The 20,115-nt window shown below is 36.7% G+C and overlaps 1 protein-coding gene across 3 annotated transcripts in view; it reads right to left on the minus strand.

Moving 5' to 3' along the window:
• Positions 1 to 20,115, minus strand: part of SLC41A2 (solute carrier family 41 member 2) — a 142,355-nt gene that overhangs the window by 38,581 nt on the left and 83,659 nt on the right. For all 3 annotated transcript variants that reach the window (XM_086401112.1, XM_086401111.1, XM_086401113.1), the window contains exons 5-7: positions 18,936 to 19,080; positions 16,174 to 16,320; positions 1,905 to 2,052 (exon numbers count right to left, since the gene is read on the minus strand). In XM_086401112.1, the coding sequence (XP_086257238.1) occupies positions 1,905 to 2,052; positions 16,174 to 16,320; positions 18,936 to 19,080 (440 nt within the window). The remainder of the gene's footprint in view (positions 1 to 1,904; positions 2,053 to 16,173; positions 16,321 to 18,935; positions 19,081 to 20,115) is intronic.

The raw sequence follows: 20,115 nt of genomic DNA on the forward strand, positions 1-20,115 counted from the left end.
CCTGGAGAACAGAGGTCCAGAAAAGTAACATACTTTTTTCTTTTTATATAGTGGCAAGACATACTATCAATATCTCAATGGAGCTTGGAGATTTTTGTTGTTGTTTCCAAGACCGTTATCAATTGGTTAACTTCAGTCTGTTGGTCTACCTAGTATTATATAAAACAGTGTTGGTCCCAGTATTTCATGGGATCCTGTTGTTTAAATCCACATTACAGAAAAATGAACCATATGTTGTCATGGAACAGGGTTGATGGTCAAAGTATCAGATCCAATGTACTTACCACTACCAGATTATACTAGGAAATTATTTTTAAAAATTCATTATTAGATCTTTATTATTTTAGTTCTTGAATAATTCAAAGGCTTAATATGCTTATTCTTCTAGGAGTTCCCATAAAATGGTATACTATAAAGTCTAAAAATAGTTATCCTTAGAAATATCTTACTATTTTATGCCCTAATTTAAAAAAATACATATTTCCTAGAATAAAGTAGTTAAGTGTCAAAGAATAAATCTCCCTGCCAAAACACATAGATAATGCTGTGCAGATAAAAGGAACACTTGCTAAAATACATTTTTAAATAGTTGTATTACCCAGGCAATAAAACTTATAGAAAAGATAGAAAATACAAACAAAAAGAATAAAATAAAAATCAACCATAGTTACATCATTCAGAGTTATACTGTTACCATGTTGATATACAGACTTCGAAACATTTTTAAACATGTATATTTTTAAAAAATAAAAACTCAAATTGTAAAAGTGCTTCTGCTGCTACTGCTAGGTCACTTCAGTCGTGTCCGACTCTGTGCGACTCCATAGACGGCAGCCTACCAGGCTCCCCCGTCCCTGGGATTCTCCAGGCAAGAACACTGGAGTGGGTTGCCATTTCCCTCTCCAATGCATGAAAGTGAAAAGTGAAAGTGCAGTCACTCAGTCGTGTCCGACTCTTCGCGACCCATGGACTGCAGCCTACCAGGCTCCTCCATCCATGGGATTTTCCAGGCAAGAGTGCTTCACTTTTATTAAATTGTATTTTTATCAAACAAACATATATGCATCATTTAAAAGGTGAAAGTACCACAAAGCATATAACATACTCCCTAGCCCTAACCCCACGTCCTGCTCTCCACTAGCAATTCTTTTTAACTTCTTTAACTGTTTCTTCTGACATTTACTCCTCTATTTCTAAACAGTATGTTTATATTGCTATTCCTTGATTTTTAATTTCAGACATTTACCTAATGATGTCCAACAGCGGGATGAGCATTTAGTCTCTCTTTCTCTTCCCTCCCCACTGAAGTCCCTTCATAATTCCCTTCCTTGCCCTCTCCTGCCAATCTGGTGATAGCATTCCAACTTTTGGTGAAATATTTAGGTTTCACTTTATTAGAACAGTGAAATCATTATTCACAATTATTCTCCTCTTTCTGTTATTAAAAATTCCACTGTGATGAATATTCTTAACAATTCAATCATTTGCATATATCCATAAGTATATCTTTTAAGTCCTGTCAGAGTCCTAGAAGTGGAGTAATCCAACAGTATGTACATTTCTAAGGTTTTCTGATATTTACTTGAGCAACTTAGTGTTCAAAATAAGCAATGTCCTTGTCAGGTTAAAACTCACACAAAGATAAAAACACCACTGGATTTTAATCATCAGTCTCGTTAGGATTTGGTTGGGGAAAGGTATGAAACTGCTAGCACATGAGGTTCTATGCATATACTGATTTCAGTAATCCTTGTCACTTATATCTCAATCACCTGGGATAATAAAGAGCTGGCTACACAAAATGACAGACCTGAGAAATAAAAATAGGCAATTGGTTTGCTTTAATATATACATAGATATATGCATATATAATAACCCACAAACACACACACTTTAATACTAACCTACTTATAACCATAGCAGTTATGACAGGCTCCCAGCCTGAGTGGAGAACTGTCCTTGTGGCTGGATGTTTGGCAGCTATTATAATCCAGATAGGAGTTAGAGCCAAGAAAACGACACCAACTAACGGAGGAATGTAGTAGTATGTCTCTAAAATTAGAAAAGACAACATTTCAATCTCTCTTCTAACCATGTAGCACATGTAAATATTAAAAGTTTGCCAGAAGATATATTATCAAACATACTCACGCTATATATATACTTTATATAAATTTCAATCAAACTGAAAACTATAGATAAGGTAAAAATGTTACATAATGTAACTGAAAACTAATATATTAATTCAACATTTATTGAAATAGTTACGTGACCTAGAAGTGAACAAGAAGAAGAAAAACAACAGTTAAAAGACTTACTTGGCTCCTACCATTTACCAAGTACTGTGCTAAAAGCTCTGTGCTCATTATCTCACTTAATTTGTCCTTAAACGTATGAGGTAGAAACTCATTCCTACCTTATAAAGAAATGAGGCTTAGGAGTTTAAGAGTACATGCGTGTGTGTGTGCTCAGTTGCTTAGTCATGTCCAACTCTTTTCAACTCCCTGGACTGTAGCCCACCGGCTCCTCAGTCCATGGAATTTCCCAGGCAAGAATACTGGCATGGGTTACCAGTCCCTTCTCCAGGGGATCTTCCTGACCCAGGGATTGAACCCTCATCTCCTGTATCTCCTGTACTGGCAGGTGGATTCTTAACCAATAAGCCACCTGGGAAGCCCCAAGAAATAGCAAAAATTGGGAGAAAAGGACATCTGTTTAACACCAAAGTTAGCGCTCCAATCGCCAAACTATACAGACCGATAGGATATTGTTTTTACCCATCAGCAACTTACAGCATATGCATTCCATAGAACACCGGCCAATCAATTGATAACAGATATCCTCCCCATCCTGAATAGTGTTACAAGCTCCAAAGTAAAAATGAAATACTAGGTCTAATAAAGATAAATGGATTTCTTCACTGCAAAATTCCTCAGAACCTTCATTATGTCAAGACAGAATATAGTATACTATATTAACCACAGTTTGACCAGACTTCCTCATTTCATATCTGGATGTTACAACTTAACTTGGACAAGAAATTTAACTTCTATACACTTCTATTTCCTTATCTATAAAATGGCAAAATTTATAACTATTTCATGAGGTTATTATAAGTCTTAAGAGAATTAACTCACGTAGTTGAACTACAATAGTGCCCTGGCACATAGCTAACATTTACTGAACACTTACTACCATCATAATCATCACTGCCATTAACATACTTTTATTTGTGACATACTTAGGTAACAGACTACCATGATTTTTTTAATACCTCTCGTGGCAGACTGTCTTACTTGATCACAATTATCCTCTCCTCATTCTTGTTATGCTTTCCTAGAGAGTTCAGCAAAGCTTACTGACTTTGGCTTGGCTTGGCTTGCTTCGTATATGCTATTTCTGAGCAAAATCTAAAACGTGTTTTCAGAAATCACTGTAAGATTTACATATATATAGATAGATAATAAGCTGCTTTCAGGACACTGATGACTATTATTACAGTTCTGTGATCCCTGAGACAGGGGAAAGAAATGAGATAAGCCCTACAATAGCCTGAAGCACTGTACTGTGAAGTAGTGAACTGTCGCTCAGTTATGTCTGACTCTTTTGCGACCCCATGGACTGTCGCCTGCCAGGCTCCTCTGTCCACGGGATTTCCCAGGCAAGAATACCAGAGTGGGTTGTCATTTCCTTCTCCAAGGGATCTTCCTGACCCGGAGATTGAACCTACATTTCCTGCATTGCAGGTGGATTCTGTACTGTTGAGCCACTTTCTAACTAAAGACACATTTCAGACCACAGCTCAGAAAGAGAGAATTCTCTAGCAGAGTGGGTCTAAAGCAGCAGGAATTCACAGGGCAGAACACTGGAGAAGAGGAAGCTACTGGAGAAAGAGCTTGCAAACTGAACACCAAGCCATGCACGCATAAGGCGAACTCCACAAGGCTAGACTAAGAATAACGGGAGAGCTGTAAACTGAAAAATTCCCGAGTTTAAAAAGGGGTAGAAGTCATTTGAGATCTAACCCCTAGAGAAGAGAGCCTATTTGAACCCTGAAAACATTTAGTGAAGACCAGAGAAGGTCACTTCTTAGCAGTAGCACTAGTAGCACTAAAGAGTGAAGTCGCTCAGTCGTGTCCAGCTGTTTGCGACCCCATGGACTGTAGCCTACCAGGCTCCTCCGTCCATGGGATTTTCCAGGCAAGAGTACTGGAGTGCGCTGCAACTTCCTTCTCCAGGGGATCTTCCCAACCCAGGGATCAAACCTAGGTCTCCCGCACTGCAGGCAGGCGCTTTACCATCTGAGCCACCAGGGAAGCCCATTTGTTTATTTTTGTTTTTATTTCATTACACAATAGTGTAATGGCTATTATAAATCTATTCCAATGAAGCTTAAAGCCAAGCCTTGTAAGGCTCAAACTAATCCACAAATAGTTGCCTACAAGAACAAAGTCCATTAAAACTATAAGATGCTGATGAAAGAAATTGAAGGCAACATAAAACTGATGGAAAGATACACTGTGTTCTTGGACTGGAAGAATCAATATTGTTAAAAGGACCATACTACCCAAGGCAATCTATAGATTCAAAGTAATCCCTATCAAATTACCAGTAGCATTTTCCACAAAACTAGAACAAAAAAATTTTATTTGTATGGAAACACAAAAGACCTCGAATAGCCAAAGCAATCCTGATAGCAGAACGAAGCTGAAAGAATCACACTCCCAGACTTCAGACTATACCACAATGTTACAGTAATCAAAAAAGTATGTTACTGGCACAAGAACAGACATATAGATCAATAGAACAGAATAGAAAGCTCAGAAATAAGCTCACGCATTTACAGCCAATTAATTTACAAGAGAGGAGGCAAGAATAAATAATGGAGAACAGTCTCTCCAATAAAGTGGTGCTTGGAAAACTGGACAGCTACATGTAAAAGAATGAAATTAGAACATTCTCTAACATCAGGCACAAAAACAAACTCAAAATGAATAAAGACCTAAATGGAAGACTGGATACTATAAAACTCCTAGAAGAAAACAGGCAGAACACTCTTTGACATATATTGCAGCAATATTTTTTTGGATCTGTCTCCCAGAGTAATGAAATAAAAACAAAAATAAACAAATGGGCCCTATTATAAACTTAAAAGCTTTTACACAACAAAGGAAATCATAAAGAAAATGAAAAGACAATCTTCAGAATGGAAGAAAATATTTGAAACTGATGCAACTGACAAGGGATTAATTTCTAAAATATACAAACAGCTCATACAGCTTGATATCCAAAACACACACAATGTAATCAAAAAATGGACAAAAGACCTAATAGACATTTCTTCAAAGAGATGACATACAGATGCTGCTGCTGCTGCTACTGCTCAGTCACTTCAGTCGTGTCTGACTCTGTGCGAGCCCATGGACCGCAGCCCACCAGGCTCCTCTGTCCATGGGATTCTTCAGGCAAGAGTGCTGGAGTGGGTTGCCATTGCCTCCTCTGACATACATATGACCACATACTAATTATTAGAGAAATGCAAATCAAAACTGCAATGAGGTATCACCTCATACCAATCAGAATGGCCATTATCAAAAAAAATTATAAACAATTAATGCTGGAGAGAATGTGGAGAAAAAGGAATCTTTCTACACTGGTGGGAATGTTAAATTGGTATGGCCACTATGCAGAACTGTATGGTGTTTCCTTAAAAAAAAAACTAGAAATAGAACTACCATATGATCCTGCAATTCCACTCCTAGACATATACCCAGAGAAAATTCTAATTCAAAAAGATACATGCAACCCAGTGTTCACAGCAGCACTATTTATAACAGTCAAGACATGGAAACAACCTAAATGTCCATCAACAGATGAATGGATAAAGAAGATGTGATACATATACACAATGGACTATTACTCAGCCATAAAAAGAATGAAATGATGTCATTTGCAGCAACATGGATGGACCTAGAGATTATCATATTAAGTTGAGATACAGAAAGACAAATGTCACATGATATCACTTATATGTGGAATCCAAAGAAATGACACAAATGAACTTATTTACAGAAACAGACTGACACACATATGAAACAAACATGTTTACCAAAGACAGGGGATGGGGGATAGAGGAGAGAGATAAATTAGGAGCTTGATATCAATATACACACACTGCTGCTGCTGCTACTGCTGCTAAGTTGCTTCGGTTGTGTCCGACTCTGTGCAGCCCCATGAACAGCAGCCCACTAGGCTCCTCTGTCCACAGGATTCTCTAGGCAAGAATACTGGAGTGGGTTGCCATTTCCTTCTCCCGTTCACACACTGCTGTGCATAAAACAGGAAAACAAGAAAGACCTACTATATAGCACAGGGAACTATATTCAGCATCTTGTAATAACCTCTAATGGAGAAGAATCTGAAAAAGAACATCTGTATACATATATATGTATAACTGAATCACTTTGCTGTACACTTGAAACTAACATAACATTGTAAATTAACTACAGTTTTTTTAAAGCAAAAAAAAAAAAAGAACAAAGTCTAATACTTGGTAGGAAAAAAGTCAAGCACTTAACATTACATTAATAATGTCTAACATCCAACCAAAGATTATTTTTAAGAGTTTGAAATTATATTTGGTTACATTTACAAACTTAGTCAAATACCCTGAGATATTCTACTTAGGCATTTCATTTATCTCACACAGGATTCCTAGTACTTAAAGTAATCTTGCTAAATCGAACAAATGTATAAATATGCTGAGTCTTATGTTTTCATAAATATTCATACAATGTATATAAACTTGGTAAGATTTCTATTTGACAATTATAAGGATAAATTAATAACATAATTATAAATTTTAAAATGGAATCAAAAGACTGACATGTTACTGTAATGGCTTAAGAAACAAGTATATTTAAAAATAAGTACTGCTTTCTTTGGAGAAGGAAATGGCAACCCACTCCAGTGTTCTTGCTTGGAGAATCCCAGGGACGGGGGAGCCTGGTGGACTGCCGTCTATGGGGTCACACAGAATCGGACACGACTGAAGTGACTTAGCAGCAGCAGCAACTGCTTTGTTAGCATAAAATCATTCATACCATAATTTTGATTCTCAAATATTTTTAAACTGAGTTCTAAATCTCCTTAGGGTTAAAAGTTTGCCTACCCATTCTTGAAACAGTTGCATCATCTCAAGACATTTTTGGTAATATCATTCTAGCTGATAAAGCTTTTATTATTATCAGAGATTTTAGCTAAGACATTCCTGGATTTTTCTCAAGGATTCTAATACTTATTTTGTATAGTAGAGACTTCATAACTTAAAGACAGAGCTGATCTCATGGTCAAGGCAATGGCACCGCACTCCAGTACTCTTGCCTGGAAAATCCCATGGATGGAGGAGCCTGGTAGGCTGTAGTCCATGGGGTCGCTAAGAGTTGGACATGACTGAGCGACTTCCCTTTCACTTTTCACTTTCATTGGAGAAGGAAATGGCAACCCACTCCAGTGTTCTTGCCTGGAGAATCCCAGGGATGGGGGAGCCTGGTGGGCTTCTGTCTATGGGGTCGCACAGAGTCGGACACGACTGAAGCGACCTAGCAGCAGTAGCAGCCCTTTTCTGGCATTCTTCAACTGTTATTCATACCCTTATCTTGGATTAAATCTTATATTTTATCATCTTCTTAAGATATTTAAAGATCTCCTCACCTATGATTAAGTGTTTGAATTAGAAATTCACTTTTTTCCAATCAGGTAGGAACAATTACTATAAATATTAAAGTAAAGCCCAAACAAATTTTATACCCATGGTTTTAGCTGGATTTGCCATCACATCTTCAAAATAATTATGCTAACAAAATTCATTAAATATTAAATATTTTCTTCCACTTGAAAGGATATGACTAATGCTACATATAGAGCAATTTTCTCCATAGTTTTTTAAAAGATGAAAAACCTTTATTGGATGCATTCCCAGTTCTCCTTGCTAAGCCATTAGAAGAGATAAATAACATTCAAATTAAGAAGCATTGTTACTTCCTAAAACAACTAAGGTTGCCAACAATCTCTTTATAGACTTAAACAGAAAACTAAAAGCATTAAAACCCACTAACTACAAATGAAAAGAACGATCCTGCTAGGTCAGATCATCTTTGTATCTCATTTTCAGGTCAAGAGAGGAGCACCATGCCAGGGTTTCAATTTATTCTCAATAACAGATCTCTGGAAGGACATCTGAAGTTGAAAAAAACACTCACCATCCTAACCCCAGAATCACTGCCCTGAATTTTCAAAGAGGGGAAAGAATTTTTCAGGAAAGAAATAAAAAATGAGTGAGCAGTTTCTCAAAAAGTTAAAGACCTATCATATGACCTAGAATTTCCACTCCTAGGTATATACCAATAGAACAGCAAACATATGTTCACACAAAAATGTGTACAACAATGTTCAAAGTAGCATTATTCATAATAGCCAAAAAGTGGATGCAGCCCAGATGTTCATCTAATGGTAAATGGATAAACAAAATGTGATATATCCATACAATGGAGTATTATTCAGCCATATTACTAGTCCATATAATGAAATGTTATCTAGTACTACTTGGTATTCAGTACTGCTTCATGATAAAGCATGAACCTTAGAAACATACTAACAGAAGGAAATAGAATATAAAAGGTCACATATTGTATGATTCCATTTTTTGAAATGTCTAGAATAGGCAAATCCATAGAGACTGAAACTCTATTAGTGGTTGCCAGTGCTGGGGACGGGTGGGGTGGAATAGGAAGTGACTGCTAAAGGTATTTTTTGGGGGAGGGTGATGAAAATGTTCCAGAATGAGATAATAGGTTTCATAATCTTATAAATATGACAAAACTACTGAATTGTATACTTTTAAAGATGAATTGTATGATATGATTGAATTATATCTCGTTTTTAAAATTCCAACAATGAAAAAAAAAGCAGGTGAAGGCTATATTCTTTAACAATGTCAATGTTATAAAAGACAAAGAACATACACATAGTCATAGAGGAAGATGGACAGAATAAAAGATAAAGTAACATAGCTAAAGTAGTCCAAATTGCTATAATTCCACTTAACTGTCACACATAATTGCCATCTTTTTTTTTCTGGCCATGTCACAGGACATGTGGGATCTTAGTTCCCCAACCAGGGATCAAACCCGTGCCCCTAGAGTGGAAGCTCAGAGTCTCAACCACTGCACCACCAAGGAAGCCCCAAAATTGCCATGTTTTTTATTCACAGCTTTACTGTTTCTAGAGATTAGCATGTAGATGTCTTTGAGGACAATCATTATTCAGCCTACCATACTACCCATTTATGATATACCCAGAAATCAAGGCAAAATATTATTTTTGAGCAGGATCATTTAGATGTATTTGATTTTGAAAGCTAGACACTTTTAGATTTTGATATTAATGCAGAAGTTCCTGTTTGGCTCTTAATCAGTTTCTCTTGCTGCTTGTGTCATTAGTGAAGTCTCTAAGTCATGTCTGACTCTTTGCGACCCCATAGACTGTAGCCTACCAGGCTCCTCTGTCCATGGGATTTTCCAGGCAATAGTACTGGAGTGGATTGCCATTTCCTTCTCCAGGGGATCTTCCGAACCCAGGGCTCGAACCTGGGTCTCCTGCATTGTAGACAGATGCTTTACCGTCTCAGCCACCAGTAATTCTTTAATATTATGACATTTGTAAAACACCAAATAAATCCGGATGTCATAATATTAAAGAATTATATTTAGAATAAGGCAAAGGGGGCTCTGCAGATGTGACTAAATCAAGCATTTTGAAATAGGGAGCCCTAATGTAATCACAGGTGTCCTTTAAGGCAGGAAGTAGATAGGAATTTGACTACAGAAGACACAATGTGACCACAGAAGCAGAGATCAGTAACATGGCTGCAAGCCAAGGAATGTTAGTAGCTACCAGAAGATGGAATATTTAAGGGACAGATTTCCCTTTGAAACTTTCAGAAGGAACAAACCCTGCTGATGCCTTGATTTTAGCCCTGAAAAACAAGTATCTTGAACTTTGGCCACCAGAGCAGTAAGAAAATTAATTTCTATTGTTTTAAGCCACAGGTTGTGGTAATTTGTTACAGCAACAATGGAACTGAACACAGGCCTATAGAAAAAATGTGAAATTTTAAGCCTAAAAAGTATTTGTATACATTAATACTGATCCCATGATAAACTACAGAAAGGTAATGATTAACATAGCTAAAGTAGTCCAAATTGCTATAATTCCATTTAACTGTCACACATAACTGCCATCTTTTTTTTTTTTTTTTTCTGGCCATGTCACATGACATGTGGGATCTTAGTTCCCCAACCAGGGATCAAACCTGTGCCCCCTACAGTGGAAGTTCAGAGTCTCAACCATTGCACCACCAAGGAACCCCTAAAATTGCCATCTTTTTTATTCACAGCTTTCATGTTTTATTAGATTGTTGGTAGTGTTTGCTGGGAGAAATATCAGTAACCTCAGATATGCAGATGACACCACCCTTATGGCACAAAGTGAAGAAGAACTAAAGAGCCTCTTGATGAAAGTGAAAGAGGAGAGTGAAAAAGTTGGCTTAAAACTCAACATTCAGAAAACTAAGATCATGGCATCTGGTCCCATCACTTTATGGCAAATAGATGGGGAAACAGTGGAAACAGTGACAGACTTTATTTTCTTGGGCTCCAAAATCACTGCAGATGGTGACTGCAGCCATGAAATTAAAAGACACTTACTCCTTGGAAGAAAAGTTAAGATCAACCTAGACAGCATTTTAAAAAGCAGAAACTTGCCAACAAAGGTCCGTCTAGTCAAAGCTATGGTTCTTCCAGCAGTCATGTATGGATGTGAGAGTTGGATTATAAGGAAAGCTGAGCGCTGAAGAATTGATGCTTTTGAACTGTGGTGTTGGAGAAGACTTTTGAGAGTCCCTTGGACTGCAAGGAGATCCAACCATTCAATCCTAAAGGAAATCAGTCCTGAATATTCATTGGAAGGACTGATGCTGAAGCTGAAACTCCAATACATTGGCCACCTGATGCGAAGAATTGACTCATTTGAAAAGACCCTGATGCTGGGAAAGATTGAAGGCAGGAGGAGAAGGGGACAACAGAGGATGAGATGGTTGGATGGCATTACCGACTCAATGGACATGAGTTTGGGTAAACTCTGGGAGTTGGTGATGGACAGGGATACCTGGCGTGCTGCAGTCCATGGGGTCGCAAAGAGTTGGACACAACTGAGTGACTGAACTGAACTGGTGGTGTTTTGCAACTATTATTACATAGTTTCATTAATGAAATGAAGTTAAATTTACTCAGTCATGTCTGACTCTGCAACCCCATGGACAATACAGTCCATGGAATTCTCCAGGCCAAAATACCGAGTGGGTAGCCTTTCCCTTCTCCAGGGGATCTTTCCAACCCAGGGATCGAACCCAGGTCTCTTGCATTACAGGCGGATTCTTTACCAGCAGAGCCACAAGGGAAGCCCAATTTCATTAACAGCACTCCTTATTTTCACCCTAAATCCTTCCTAAATATGTAGCTGCTATGAGTGACATTTTTATATGTTAGCTGTTTGTGTGTGAATAACAAATAAATGGGCATGGAAAGTTGGAAATAATTTTTAAAATGCCCTTTATAATAGTCATCAGAATTTTCTCACTAAACGGCCCTTATAGGAGTCACTCTAAACTGGGGATGTTCAGGACTAAAGAACTCTGTATAAGAGTGACATGCACAATGATATTAGATTCTACTCACACCACCACATCAAGGCAGTGATACTCTAGAATGTTTTGTAAATACATTACAGGTGGCCTCCCCATTAGTCTCCACAGGACCCAAGTAACAACCTGAGGCTATTACTGTTCTTAGAGCTTATTTCTTCTTAAGCCATCTTTCTAAAGTTAAAATGAGCCAACATTTTGCTGCTCAGATCTTGCCTGAAAAGAGAAAAGCTGATAATTTTTCCAATCAGTATACACATTGTGCATACAAGAATTATATAACCACATAGTTTGGAGAAGGAAATGGCAACCCACTCCAGTGTTCTTGCCTGGAGAATCCCAGGGATGGGTGAGCCTGCTGGGCTGCCGTCTCTGGGGTCACACAGAGTCGGACACGACTGAAGTGACTTAGCAGCAGTAGCAGAAAAAAAGAGTGTTTAAAATCCTTTAAAAATTATGCAGTCAAGAAAAAGAAAAGGCAACAATCATTGTGTACAGCTATTTCTGTTACTGGCCCAACTTTAGACGCTTTTAATAGCTTTTTAAAGGATGAAGTGACTTAGCACACAATAGCTTTTAAAGACTGCTACATATTTTTATACACACTGAAAAGTATTAGCTTCTCAATCATGTCCGACTCTGTGACCTCATGGATTATAGCCTGCCAGGCTCCTCTGTCCATGGGATTCTCCAGGCAAGAATACTGCAGTGGTTTGCCATCCCCTTCTCCAGGGGATCTTTCCAACCCAGGGATCAAACCCATGTCTCTTACATCTCCTGCACTGGCAGACAGGTTCTTTACACTAGTGCCACCTGGGAAGCCCCTGATATATACACTACCAGGTGTAAAATAGATAGCTAGTGGGAAGCTGCTGTATAGCAGAGGGAGCTCAGCTCAGTGCTCTGATGACCTAGAGGAATGGGATGGGGGCTCAAGAGGGACAGGATATACGTTTGTTAGTTGCTCAGTCATGTCCGACTCTTTGCGACCCCATGGAGTGTAGCCCACCAGACTCCTCTGTCCATAGAATTCTCCAGGCAAAATACTTGTATACATAGCCATTCTCTTCTCTAGGAGATCTTCCCAACCCAGGGATTGAACCCATGTCTCCTGCATTGTGGGCAGATTCTTTCCCGTCTGAGTTAAGAGGGAAGACCTGCTATATATACATACAGACACATAGAGCTGATCCACTTTGTTGTACAGCACAAACTAACACAACTTTGTAAAGCAATTATATCCCAATAAAAAAGGTTACTATATGTTTAAACATTACTGTATGAATAAATAAATGCCTTTATATTTTCTCTGCAAGTCAAATCTAAGCATATCATAATCTAGAGCTTAGATTACACTGTACTTTCTGCTAAGGCAGTATACGCTTCCAATAACTTCCGTATACTATGTCTTCTCTAAAAGGATCATTTTTTTTTTCATTACAATCTATTATGTTATGGGGTAGGTACTGTGGCAAAGTCATTCAGAGGGATATCTGTCCTCCGTTTTCCATATATAACACCACTTCCTTAATAATTTCTACACACATTAACTGGATAGCTTTCAAAAAGAATAAAGCATGTGATGAAGTGCTATTTATTTAACACTCATTATGTATACAATATATGGGGTCTACAAAACAAATACATAAAATAAAGACAGTTTTGTCCTTCCTTTATACCTTTATAAGGGAAGACACATTTACTTTAAAAGCTATAATGACTGGCCAAGTGTAAAGAATGTCTTAAGAGAAATGTCAATAACATGCTATAGGAATTCAGGGGAGAAAAGTTTACCTAAGATTAGGGAAATCTATTAATTTAGTACTGCAAAATGACGATTCTGATTGACCTTCAGGGAGAGGAGGGGGATAACATAAGAAAGAAACGACAAAAAACACCAGCATGTATGAGAATCAGTAAATGTTGGAGTTTGGCTGGAATATAAGAAAGGGAGGGGCGGCTGGGAGCTTGAGAAGGTTAAGTCTCCAAGAGGCCTGAACACCAGGCTTAAACTCCAACTCTGTTCACTAAGCAATGGAGGCTTCCCCAGGGCTGTGACAAAATAAACTCAGGAAGAGTAAACAAAGCTTAGTTTCTTTTGTCTTGTTTGTTTTGGAGGACTGGATAGGCGGGAAGGGGGGAAATTTCATATTTACTTCAGGCATCAGAAATCAGCACATTTTATTGGGAGCGAAAGAAAGGTTGCGCATTGAATGACTGTGGAGTGAGTCTTCGTACACATGCCAAAGCCCACAGACCACCAGGGGAGCTAGTCAAAGTCATTTCCGAATATCCAAAACTCTTAAGTGGGGAGTCAAGTGAGACTTCTCGGTGTTCGGTTCTTTCATAGCCACACAATTCACGGCCTCTATTTACAACCAAAGCCTATGGTTGCCATGAAACCCTCTTTTTATCTCTAAAGACTGCTAAGTGTTTCCAATATATAATAGTTCAGGAATTAAACCTTTGTTTCCTAGAGGTAGGCATCCCACTCGGCAACATGAGGGGATCTTGGAATTTTTTAAAATTAATTTATTTTAATTGGATGCTAATCACTTTACAATACTGTGGTGGTTTTTGCCATACACTGACATGAATCAGCCATGGGTGTACATGTGTCCCCACTGTCTGTGCCCATTTCTAACCTCTGTTCAGAACACCCTCAGTACTAGGATTCCAACTGCTGGTGCTACGAGGCCCCCTAGTGCTCATAATGCAAACAGTGACTTCAGAAACACCTTCAAATTAACCAGAATCAATCAGCAGCCCATTAAAACCATATCATTTTAAGGAATCAAAATGATACTGACGAAGCATAAAAGATTCTGTTTTAATGAATTCATCTTGAATAATGATGCGTCAACTTTCAGAACACAGGCCTAGAAAAGTCTAAGCAATATTTGATAATAAAACTATTTTTCACAAAATTATGATCTATACTATTATCATTATATTTCACTTTTTATTTCCTGACTTAAACACTATTGTATCATCTATAACACTCAAGATACTAAAATTTTTAGAGAATAACACACTTTTATTAAGTCTTTTGTAAGGAGAGTTTACCACTTATATAATTTTTAGAAATAAATTTAAAAAGTGAGATTTTCCTCATATGAAATATCATAATATTTAGTCTGTCTCATTATAATAACTGTCACAGTTATAGTAACATTCTTCAATGGCTTTAACTGGGGAGACACCCTGGTATTTAGCAGGCAGCTGAGAAATGTGTTACAAATTACTTCACAGTAATTTGAATACTCAAGGGTACAAATACTATACCTTTATCTGTTATGGGAACAAGATCTTATATTTGGGTCCTTGATCATTTATTGTCTTCTACCTTACAACACGTAGACACATCTTATCTTCCAAAAGAGAATTTTCCTTGAATATATACATCGTCTTAATGAGTACTGCTTTTTATATCACTCATTAAATAATGTAAGGTAATTTTATATACTAAATGAAGCTTCTCTTGATATCCCCAAAGGTAGCAGAAAATCACTGCCTTGGTTAGGTTAAAGCTCTTTCTTTAGTTCAAAAACATTTATCTGAGATTCTGACTTCTTCAAACCAAATGTACTTTTAGACTTATTCTAAAGTATACCATAAATCTGTCTAGAATCCATGAAAATATATGAGGATATGTGAATATATGTTTGCTTCTGGTTTGGCTGATAAACTACCTTTCTCTCTTTTTGTATTACTGTGGTTTTATATTTTCTTTAAATTTTTTTAAAAATTTGGCATCTAAAAAAACGAAACTACAATCAACTTTTAGCACTAAATGTATGTTCACAAATCATATACATTTACATTGACAATAGTTCCGGAGTATAAATTTGCATTAAAACAATTCATTAGATTCTATAAATACCCAATAACTATTATCAGGAATTGCATATATAACTTCAAATACCCACAACACTCAGGCTAATTTTCATGGTGATTTTTCAGCTGCTATTATTAATTGCCACACTGGTTTCTGATATGGGGGGAAATCACTAAATTTCAAGCACAACCTTATGCTCTGAGACAACAGTGCAACATGTTTCAGAATCCTGTGGGTTGATGCCTCAGCGCTACACATTCAGAGGAGAGAATTCAAAGACTATGACAGACTTGCATTCAACCTTCACATAACCTCTATGACACTCAGTTTTCTCATCTGAAATCAGAGATGATATTCCTTATCTTTTAGAGTGTTAGATTCTTTATGAAGAGAAGAAGTATGTGATAACCTCAACATATAGTAGGTGTACAGCAAGTAGCAGTGATTGTTCTAATCAGCCTCAACCACAGTTCCAACACAGATGAAGGCCACTGTGAGTCATGATATTGCTGCAACAATATTTATTTAAAGAGACTCTGAATAACGCATTATATTTAATTTCAGGTCAACTTACCAAGACAGGAGTACAAACCCTGACTTATCCAAGCTAATATGGCAAGAGTTATAAGGTCACCAAAACTAGCAGCAATGGGTGTAGCAACATTATCAGGGTTTATACCGGTCTTCTTTGAGCCAACGATAACCCCAACCATTATTATTCCTAGGGGAAAAAAAAAAGTTAATTACTTTTTGTGCTATGGTTTAAAGAAAATCCATTCCCCTAAACACTGAAGTACACACACTAGACAAACAGCGCATCAGTTCCCGTTAGGCTGCTTAGATAAGCTGACTAAAGCAAACAAAACATTTTACTTGAATGTTTTGGTAAAGTGTCTTTCAACAAATTCCAAGTAGGGATCACAAAAGATGTGAGAAGTTCAGTGTTGCATTTAGAGACCTGAAAGGCTACTGTAAAATAACATTAAAGTTTCCAATTTAGTAACATGCATGTCTTGGATGTAATGTATTCATGTGTACAAAGCCAAAGATTTTATTTTAACCCTCAAATAAAGTATGAAAATGTCAAAGAAAGGTGAGTTATATTTACACATATAGCAACTGAGAAGGAAGCCAACAAAACCAGATTTGTTTACACAGAGGTAGCCAGAAATGCTTGCCCCATTTTTTATTAAAAAGTGTTGAAGTATTAGGAAGAGAAGAGTAATTAAATTTTGAACACTGGAGGTCAGAATACAAGAAGCAGTGTTTGTACAGGATATTCTTAAACCCCAAAGTTTCTGTCTATAAACCTACAACAACAGAAGATGAAAATGTGACTGGGTTCTTGTACATTTAAATCCTCATATTCTCGAATATAGAAATGGGAGAAAAATGGTAACATCATATCTACACCATACTGGACAGATTTTCTCATGCCAACATTTTAAGAGGATGCAGTACAGAGAAAATTTAAGATTAGTTAATTTACATGCTAAGCATAAATTAAATCCTTGCTTAAGGTCACACAGCTTGTAACAGTGTTTTTCCTACTACCCGTAAGGCCCAAATTATTAAAAGTATAAATTTTGTCTTGGTTCAATGCCTCACATCTTATATTCTGGAGGCTTTTTCAATCTATGGACCTACCTTTCCCATAATATCATTGTAAATAGGAAAAAAAAAACATAGCAGGGAAACATTTAAATGTATATTACAATAATTATATAAGATGTAATCATATAATTTTTTTTTTCAAAATTAGTACATTTAAAAATCAATGTGGAAAGTTCTCCTATGACAGAATGCTATTTAACTTTTCAGCTGAAAACAAGTTATTTTGCCATCATGGACCAGTGAAAAGAGTTGGGAGTCAAGAAACAGGTTTTAAATCTGATTTTTATGTTCATAATCTTATGAAATTATATAAGCCTACTTACCTAAGTCAGTTTTCTCACCTACAAAAGGTGGTTCAATACCATCTGCTCTACATATATAAAGGTCAAGTTACTAAAAAATTGGAATATACATTATTCAAAATAAAGGTGTAGACATATATTTTTTAAATCTGAATTTTAAAGTTTTAAAAATCCCAGGCAATACAGATACTTGTTAGTCTGAAATTTTTCAAACAATTCTTTCTAAATGAAACTAGAGAGAAAACAGAAGCAATTGAGTCTAAAGTAATAGTGTTAATGCTTTAACACTTTTTCTTACTGGAAATCAATTTTCCAATAGCATAACTTCACTCTGCTTTACCCGTGTTAACATCAGTCAATTCCAGTAATTCTATATAAAGACAAGATACTACCCTTGGTATAATTTGAGTACTAAAACAAAATGCTTAAAAATATTTTTGTAGTCAGGTCTTAATTTTAATAAGAGCTTCTAAATTATTAGAAAAGAAAGAAAGTGAAGTCGCTCAGTTGTGTCTGACTCTTTCCAACCCCATGGACTGTAGCCTGCCAGGCTCCTCCACCCACAGTATTTTCTAGGCAAGAATACTGCAGAGGGTTGCCATTTCCTTCTCCAGGGGAATCTTCCCAACCCAGGGATCGAACCCGGGTCTCCTGCATTGCACGCAGACTCTTTACAGTCTGAGCCACCAAATTATCAGAATCTAGCCCCAAAAGTTACCTTCATTGTATGAGATCACCTGATATGAGAGTATTCCATTTTTAACCTTGCTGGTGATATAAAATGAGAAGATGGCAATTATAAATAAAAATTAACAAGTCTTTATGATTATGATTCCATAATCTAGTTCTCTAGTGTGAAGTTCATATAAATAAATCAATATAAAAATGGTATCCCAACTAAAAAACCTTCTGGCTATTTAACATTCTATAGCCAACAATATGCTATGTTAAGCATATGGTTATACTTCTACTGCCACAGACAGTAAAGGAATTTTTTCTGAAATCTGAAACTTCAAAAAATTTTAACGGAGGGACAGCTTTTGAAATCTAGAATTCCTGGAATACTTGTTACTCAAATGACAAGCTAGCAAATCTTCTGCATGATTTCCAGAAAGGAGCTTCTCAATTAATTTAACTTACAGAGACAAATAAAATCTCTAGGCTGTTTTCCTGGTCTTGTTTGGGAGCTGTACCAGGGGACCTAAAGCCTGGACACAACCTTAGGAAGATTGCTCTGTATGCTAAGGTTTACATGTGATACATATAAATATATCTGAAATAAGCTATTTGAAAAGTTGTAGATAACTTTTCTCTGTTTTTTTAAAATAATGAAAAAATATCAGTTAAGTAAAAATAGCTAACATGGAAAATGAATAATTAGAAAGTAGAGATTGCAGAGTAGACACTGAAATTTACTTACCCTGCAGGAGCGATGCAATGAAGGCGGTTGCTACACTGCTAGAGCACAGAAGTATGGAATGATCAAGATAGTATTTTCCCTCTGGAATCCAACCCAATATAATTGCTGCCACAGCTGCTAGGAAGCCAACTACTGTTGCTTGAACCTTAAAAAAATATTTAATAAAACCCAACTGAATTATTCATTGAGAAAACACATTTTTTTATTTGATGATGTCAATAGGCATATAAGGAGTCAAAAGAAAGTATTATATATGGTAACTAAGTTGCCTTACCTTTTGAAGAGGCTACTACATTTTAGTTTTACTATTCCCTAAGCTAGTGGGTTCTCAAAATGTCCTGATCTGGTAGCAGTAGGTATGGAATGGGGTTTAGGAATGTATTTTTAACAAGCATCTTAAGTGACTTTGGTGGTGAAATCCATAGATCATCTAAGAAAATACCAACCTTAAGACTGAAAAGTACCCAATCCACATAGCTTAAGTCTGACTCTTGAGGCAGTATTGGCAGGAGACTGAATTCTATAATCAAATGATAAGGGTTTCATTCCTAGCTATACACTTAATCTGTGGTAAGTTATTCAACAAGCATTAATTTAGGGTCTACTATATACAAGGTGCTATGCCTGGTGTTAGGCTACAGCAGTGGTCAAAACAAATTTATTCCCTGCTCTCATAGAGCTCCTGGTCAATGGGAGAGGCAGACATTAAAAAATAACCTCACAAACAGCTATTAAAAACTTCAGCTCCGAATCTGAAAAATGGTAATATTGAACATGGAAGGGTTATTTTGTATTTAAATGAATTACATGAATATATAAAGTACTTTCCACAGTGAAAGTGGAAAGCACAAAGCAACCCTCAAAAAAAAAAAAAAAAAAAAAGCAACTAAAAAAAGTCACACTGTGAACTCTTAGAATCACATTAGACGAATGCTAGAACCAAAAGAAACCCTAAAGGCACCTCTAGTTCACTTATTCTTTTTGTGTTTGTGTCATGGACTCCTTTGACAATCTGGTGAAAGTTTTATAGATTCTTCTCTTCACGAAAACACCATGCAGTCAAAATTTTGAGCAGAATTTCTGTGTGCTCAGAGACTCTCTGAAGCTAATCCATGTACTGAAATCCAGGGCTCCAGATGAAAAACCCAAGTATTCTGATTTTGTCATAGAGTAAATTAAT

The sequence above is a fragment of the Bos grunniens genome, chromosome 5 (genome assembly GCF_055505025.1).
Source record: "Bos grunniens cultivar Pamir isolate PY7600 chromosome 5, Bosgru_T2T1.0, whole genome shotgun sequence".
Classification (NCBI taxonomy): domain Eukaryota; kingdom Metazoa; phylum Chordata; class Mammalia; order Artiodactyla; family Bovidae; genus Bos; species Bos grunniens.